This window comes from Carica papaya, chromosome 4 (genome assembly GCF_054855325.1).
Source record: "Carica papaya isolate Zhongbai chromosome 4, ASM5485532v1, whole genome shotgun sequence".
In the NCBI taxonomy this organism is placed as follows: domain Eukaryota; kingdom Viridiplantae; phylum Streptophyta; class Magnoliopsida; order Brassicales; family Caricaceae; genus Carica; species Carica papaya.
Window position 1 is genome coordinate 21,886,313 of NC_142312.1, and position 8,002 is coordinate 21,894,314.

Below are 8,002 nucleotides of genomic sequence, written 5' to 3' on the forward strand. Positions count from 1 at the left end.
ACAAATATATAGAGCATTTTGACATGTTTACTCATCGAATTCAAGATTCTAGAATAGCTTAAGAATATTTGACTTATTTAATGAGAGTTGTTCATTGAAATGCAATTAATAACATAGATTAAAATAAAATAAAACATCAGACATTAAAAATGTCAATCCTTTGGGGATCCATTTAATCTTCGTATCCACTCACGTATGGACAATTTACTATTCCAAAAAAGGTTTTGGCTCCATTTTGGAATATTATGCTTGTATAGAGCTCCATTTGGTTTATAGATCTGTTTTTGGGTTTAATTATATGTTAATTATAGTAATTTACATTTCATAGCATATTGTGTGTGTGTGTGTATATATATATATATATAACATGTACAGTCCTGAGTTTATGTTTGTGTGAATGAAAAAAAAAAAAAAATGAATGTTCTAAAAAAAATGAAAGTTTATGTTCTTATCAAATTCATGCTGTATTATATTATTATTATTAGAGAATTTTGTGTAAAAATGTATATGAATTGAGGAGATAAGAACTGAAAAATATGTTCAATCATTAGCTCTATAAGCATAATATCTGCAGCTGGTGATGTCTACCTGCAACGGTAAATTTCTTAAAAATTTCAATCCCATAAGCTCCAAAGTCATGTAACGGTCTAATTTGCTGTTTTCCTTAATATTATTGGCTCTCATAATATTGCACTAATTATTATATTAATTTAATTTTTAGGAGAATTAAAGTTAGATGAGTCATGATGACGACCAGCAAAAAATACAGGGGAAAAAACAACAAAAGTCAAAACATCACATTATGTGCATCATCATAGGATCCTTCTTCAAATATACATATACATATACATATATATATACACACACTACATATCTATTGGTCTCGTAAATTTTCATAGAAGTCAGAATATGGATTTGTTTTCCATTTAGTTACAAAGATTTGAGTTTGGCCTAGTCAAAATTTATATAGCTAGCATGATATCTCTTCTTTTCCATACACAAAAAAAAAAATATATATATATATATATATATAATTAAATAACAATTTATGATAAATTTATTTTATTAGCTTTATTTATTATTTTTAAAGGTAATGTTAATATCATATTAATAACATTTTATATTAAATATCTCAACTACTTTAATTACTAATAAGAAAACTAAAGCAGTAATATTTAAGTATTATAGTAAAAAAACTATTAATATTTAGAATACTATAACTTAATTTAAAACACATAGAACATACAATAAATCAGTCTTTTTAAAAAATATATTTTTAATTTTCACATGTTGTGGTATTATTTTTAATACATTTTATAATAGACATTTTTTAATGTAGTAATTGTAATGCCCAAGTTTGAATTTAATGTAAATTAAGTTAATTTAAATGTAATTTTTTTATTTTTAATTTAGAGTAAAAATGAAGTAAATTTGATGGAGGATAAAATTAAAAATAATTTTGGAGAAAAATGGTTAAAATTTGAGTTATGAGAGTATTTTTTAAAGAAAAATCAGAAATCGGATGGTCGAAATATAATTTAAAAAAGTTTTACTACGTAGGATGTCCGGTCAACATCCCCGACAAACCAGGACGCGTCGCGCGGCAACTGGTGCTAACGCGGTGCAACGGCGGAGGCCACACAGGCGACCCGCACGAATGACCCGGATGTGTTCCCTCCCCAAACGCGATCGGACGGTCAGATTTAAACGCGATTGGATGGTTCAGATTAGATCGTGATGAATGACCCAGATTGGATCGTGATGAATGATCCAGATTCACTCTCTATTTAATCATGATTTGACAGTCCAGCTCAAATGCGATGGACGGCCTAGATTAAAAGGAGACGAGTATAAATAACTCTTTTCACACCAAACCCTAACCCTAGCCGCCAGTCGCCCTCGCCGGAGAAGAAGACCCAGCCACTGGGAAGGAGAGCCGCTGCCACCCGCCGCCACACCGAAGCCCTTTTCGACTGTCAAAAAAGGTAAAAATCTTAAACACCTTCATGGCGAAATCGGAGCAAAAGGACCGGTTGATTGACTGGAAACTGTGGGCAAAGCCTAGCGTGTAACGGCCCCGGAAAATATTAAAATGAAATGAGTATTTAAATATATCAAATGCGGAAGCGAGATCAAAATTTCAGTTAACATCCCTTACACGAAAAACCAAACAAACGTACTTAAAATATAAAAGGTTAAACTAACTAAGAAAGAAAACTCGAAAATAAACTATGCGTATGACTACAGAGTCTCTAGGCATCCCCTTCGTCGTCCTCCTGCGGAACGGGCTCGGGAACCATGTCTTCCTGATCTGAAATGGTTAATTAAGGAGTGAGCTACACTAGCCCAGTAAGAACATCACGATATCTCACCGTCACGGAGATAAAGGTGGGTAGAAAACCACAAAAAGACCAATGGAGCATAATTTACAATAAACTCGTTTATTAACAACAAAACCTTTCATCAATAATAAAACTTTTACCATCCACTTACCTTGGTGGAATTTATGAAAACAATATGAGAAAAACAATAACATTATCATAATCATTGAATAATCTAAGCTGTAAAACATAACACTTATCACGCCTCTTGTAATTCAATCATTGTACAACATATCCTTTTTCTCATTTACCAGCCTACTAGTATCCGTGGGGGTCCATAGGGGTTTCGCTACCCGTTAACCTTTAACATTCATAATCAGTTTCCAGGGCCGTCCCCATACCCCGTCCGGTATGGGCGCCAAAACCATGAACCTCAATACCCCGTCCGGTATGAGGGTGAAACGGGCCGTCCCCATACCCCGTCCGGTATGGGCGCCAAAACCATAAACCTCAATACCCCGTCCGGTATGAGGGTGAAACGGGCCGTCCCCATACCCCGTCCGGTATGGGCGCCAAAACCATAAGATCTCCATACCCCGTCCGGCATGTGAGACCACAATCCCGGTAGGGTTCCCTACGGACCCGGTCCGTCCACCATCTCCCAGGATATCTAGTCAGGCTGACCCTCATAATACAATTATCAGTCTACACAATCTTTCATTTTTCCTTTTCCTCAATCAGCATCATCAATTCACATTTAAACAAGCAAATCGTAATTCATACCAAACAGACAACATACAGTATCAGTTTTTCAGTCATTCAACCCATAATTAATAAAAACGTAGTACATGCACACAAATCTGTAAAATGAACACATCAAACCTCATTTTGCATTTAAAGCTGTAAACAGGCCAAATAACAGTAAATCATCAATTACACTAGACTCGGGCTCCATTAGCAACCTTAAGCAATTTCACACATGCGTTAATTCAAGAAATACTGTTTTATCATTTTGAACTTTAATACCGTGATAGGAAATAGGGTGAGGGGTCCTTACTTGTTTTCGGGATCCGAATACGATTCACAGTGCGCCTGCAGGCTGTCCCTAATTTTCCCCTGAATTTTTCCCGGGGAACTGAAACACGCTAACAGTACCTGCACGGGTTCCAAAAAAAATCCAAATTAGGCCCAGGGCCTCTTTCGGCCCAAATCGCAACTCCGGCACGGCGGCTCTGCCGTGCTCCGGCGACGGCGCCGCCGCTGGCAGCGGCGAGTCGCCTCGGGTTGACTGTTTTCGGCCGTTTTTGGCCGAATTCGGCCACACTCGCATTGGTCCTTGTCAGAAAACAACCCTAGGGCCCTCGGGGGGCCAAAAAATCACGGAAAAACGGAGCTTACCGGCGGCGGCGCTCTCGGGTACGGCGACTCTCCGGCGAAGTTCGTGTTTTGGTGATTTGGCTTCGGTCAACCTGTAGAGAAAAGAATGGTGATCACGGTGATATAAAAATTGCATCGAACGGAGGCCGGGAAGGACCTCGTCGGAGGCAAAAACCGAGAGGGGGCGCGGCGGCGCCGCTGGGCTTCGGCCGCGTATTCCGGCCGTTTGGCCGGGATTTCGGCTTCGATTTGGCCATAGGAGGAATCAGTGGGGAAAAACGAGTCGGGGGTATGAAATTTACCTCGATCGGCGGTCGGAAATTTCCCCGGTGCGGCGGCGAGTGGCGGCGGGTGGCGGCGGTCGGCCTCTGGTTCGTCTTCTCCGGCGAGCGGCTGGCGGCTAGGGTTTTTGGTCTGGTGTGGGGGTTCTATTTATAACCCCTTGCCTTTTGATCACAGCCGTTCGTTTCGTTTTAATCTGGGCCGTTCGTTTTTGATTGAATCTGGGCCGTCCGTGCGTTTGAATCTGGGCCGTCCGATCGCGTGATTGATCTGGGCCGTCGGATCGCACCCACGCGGATCGCCAACGTGGCTCCTTTCGGAGTGACGCGATCTTGCCACGTGGCAGGCCCCGGTTGGCCGGGACTGCTGACCGGGCCTGCTGACATGGCTGCTGACGTGGCCCCCCCCCCTTTTTTTTTTTTTTTTTTTTTTTTTTTTTTCCTCCTCCTTTCCGGGTGCTACATAGCGGCACAGCAGCGGGAAATTTCACAAAATGCCTCCGATGAGGCCCTTCTCAATTCTCGTTCGACGTAATTTTTCCACCTTTATGATTACTGTTTCCTTCTCTACAGATTAACCAAAGTAAAACACCCAACTACAACGTGAGACGGAGGAGCCATTGCACCGAAGAGCCCCGCCTCCGGTGAGTTTCAGTTTTTTGTATTTTTTCGGCCAATTGAGGCCCCTTAACGTATTTTCTCACAGAGATTGATACAAAATCGGCCGAAAACAGCCGATCTGAGGCGGACTGCAGCCGTGGGCGGCAGAACTGCAGTGCTAGAATTTCAGAATTTTCCAAAAATGGACCCTAAGGTTGATTTTAGATTTTTTTGGGACATTTGTAGATACTTGTAGCGCGTTTTAATTTTTGAAGAAAAATTCAAAGAACCCGGGGACCGTCCGTAGGCACAGTCAACAGTTTAGCGTTTTGGGTATCAAATTGAGTAAGAATCCTTCACCCTATCCTCTATTATGGAATTGAAGTTTAATTTTAAATAATATGATATTTCGTGAAACTTAAAAAATATCTATAATTAATTACAGATTACTAATGGAGGTAGAACCAGAAATTATTCTCTATTGATTTCTGTTGATTTATTTTACAGTTTAAATGCATTATAGTATTTGATTTATTGCTTTTATGGTTTAAATGTATGTATTGCTGCTTTACGTGACTACTGTTAAATTAGAAAATCGAGATATGATTGCATTCCCTGATGTATGTTTGTTTGTTTATGTGATTACGGTTGATTTAAAAAATTGATACTAAAGGAAAATGAGAAAATTGTGTAATTAAGTGAATGGATGAAACGACAGGCTTATTGGATATCCTGGGAGATGGTGGACAGACCGGGTACAATAACGAACCCTACCGTGAACGTTGTCTTATACCGGATGGGGTACCGAGACTTGGTAATTTGGCGCTCATACCGGACGGGATATGGCGACGACCCGTTTCACCCTCATACCGGACGGAGTATGAGGTTTAGTGGTTTGGCGCTCATACTGGACGGGGTATGGACATGGCTCACAATTGAGAATGTTAAAGGAAAGGGTTCACACGTAGTGGGGACATCCCTATGAACCCCCATGGATACCAGCCGGTTGATAAAAAGAAAAAATTGTTGTTTGATTATTTGAATATGAATGTATAATATGGGGTATGTTGCCGACTATATATGAAATCATGATATGTATAATGTTATTATTTTTATGGATTGTTTTTATAAATCTCACTATGGTAAGTGGACGGTAAATAGTTTTATTATTGATAAATGAATTTGCTTAATTAAGTACTCCATTAACTGTTTTGATTTTCTACCAACCTTCTTTTCTGTGTTGGGAAGTTGGCGTGATGTTAAAGGAAATTGTTCACTCGTAGTGGGGACATCCCTATAACCCCCATGGATATCAGCCGGTTGATAAAAAAGAAAAATTATTGTTTGATGATTTGAATATGAAAGTATAATATAGGGTATGTTGCCGACTATATATGAAATCATAATATGTATAATGTTATTGTTTTTATATATTATTTTTATAAATCTCACTATGGTAAGTGAACGGTAAATAGTTTTATTAATGATAAATAAATTTGTTTAATTAAGTGCTCTATTAATTGTTTTGATTTTCTACCAATCTTCTTTTTCTGTGTTGGAAAATTAGCGTGATATTCTTACTGGAGTCGTATAGCTCATTAATTATTTAACTTATTTTAGATCAAGAGGATCAAGATCCAAAACCTGATCTACAAGAGAATTACGAGTAGGATGTTAATTTTATTTACTTTCCGCTTATTTCCTTTTTTTTTTGTACTTCTTTTAAAAAATTAATTCCCGTAATAATATTCGATATTTTAAATTATTATATAAAAAATGTAAACTTTAACTTTTTATTATATTTATGCACTTAAATTATTATTTATTTTTTTAAATATTTCTGAAGACATTACAGTAATACAAAAATTAATAAAATAAAATTTTATTCAAATATGCTAACTTCTTGTATAACCCAACAAATAAAGAAATATAATTTAAAGTTTAACAACCATTTCATTTCATTATTACATTGATAATTACATGAAAAACATCATAGTGCCACTAGTAGTAAATTGTATATGTTGTAATTTTTTTAAATAAGGTAAAAAATATGGCTGTTAAAATTTAAATTTTATTTTCTTATAAATTTTGCTAAAAACAAATCATTAAAATCAGACAACTAAATTTATAGAAAAAAAAAATTAAAAGAGTATAGACCACTATAATTAGAAATTAATTAATTTAATATCTGCTACTCAAAAAAAGTCGCTTCTGATTAATCTCTCCGCCGCCATTATCTCGCCACTGAACTCTCTACAGAAATCTTCCAACGGAGGATACACCCACCTTTCCTCTTCCTCAATCATTATCAACTCTCCTAACTCGTAGCTCCCGTCTATATTTGGCAACTGAACGATCTCCTCCAGTTCTTCCGATTCCGAGTCATTAGAAGAAGAAGAAGAAGAAGAAGGCAGCGTGTTGAATTCCGCCATGGCAGCTGCTTGAGCAGCAGCAGCTTGGATGTCTCGCGGCATTAACGAGACGGGTCTGGGAAATAGATTAACGAGGCGAGGAAAGTTGAAAATGGCGGATTCACCTTTGATACAGAGAGCAGCGACGTCGTGAGCTCGAGCAGCCATTTCGGGAGTAGGGAAAGTTCCGAGCCATATGCGGGATTTCTTGCGGGGCTGACGGATTTCAGATACCCATTTCCCCCAACTCCTCATGCGAACTCCTCTGTAAACTGGGTGTTTTCTGGAACGATGATGGCGGGGTAGTTTGGGTTCGTCGGAGAGTTTGGGAAGTGGGTTTGAAGATGGTGATGGTGGAGAGGGAGACATGGAGGAGTTGCAGGTGGCGGTTTCAGGTTCTATGGAGATTTGAAGTGGGCTTTGGTCATGAGATGGTTGTAATGAAGATGGTGATGGTGGAGAAGAAGACATGGAGGAGTTGCAAGTGGGCGTTTCAGGTTTTATGGAGATTTGAATTGTATGGTTTTTTTTTTCATTGGTGAGTAAAGTGAAGATGATTTTCATGGATGGAATTTGAGAATAACAGAGGGATTTATAGAGAAGTTAGAGAAAATGACAAGATATGAAGAGGAAGAAGAATAAGAAGGTAGTTTGTTTTCTGATTTGTCAATGAATAACACGCTCCTTTATAGTGACCCCTCAACCTAACATATATATGTGTATATATATATATATATATTTGGATTGTCTCAAAATTTTCATGGAAAAAAACAAATAAATGAAGTAAATAAATAATAAAAAAAAAATATAGAGCATAATGAGAGAATTATAGTCTCAACTCCTTTGTGCTAATTCTCAACAACCCACCTTTGATCCTGAGGAAAAAAAGAAATACATATCTATATATATATATATATATATATATATATATATAAAAGCTAAATAGAAGAGAAAATAGAAATGTGGGACCCAGTGGAGAATGGGTAAGAGATGAGAAGTGGGTCCTACAATT

General features: G+C 37.8%; 1 protein-coding gene across 1 annotated transcript; it reads right to left on the bottom strand.

Moving 5' to 3' along the window:
- Positions 1-6,634: 6,634 nt before the first annotated feature.
- Positions 6,635-7,704, bottom strand: LOC110810168 (Integrase-type DNA-binding superfamily protein). The gene has a single exon (XM_022036246.2). The coding sequence runs from the start codon at positions 7,552-7,554 to the stop codon at positions 6,775-6,777; it is 780 nt and encodes a 259-aa protein (XP_021891938.1). The 5' UTR covers positions 7,555-7,704; the 3' UTR covers positions 6,635-6,774.
- Positions 7,705-8,002: the final 298 nt, after the last annotated feature.

Coding starts and splice junctions, on each gene's coding strand:
- LOC110810168 (XM_022036246.2), bottom strand. CDS start 7,554: ATGAAAATCATCTTCACTTTACTCACCAATGAAAAAAAAAACCATACA.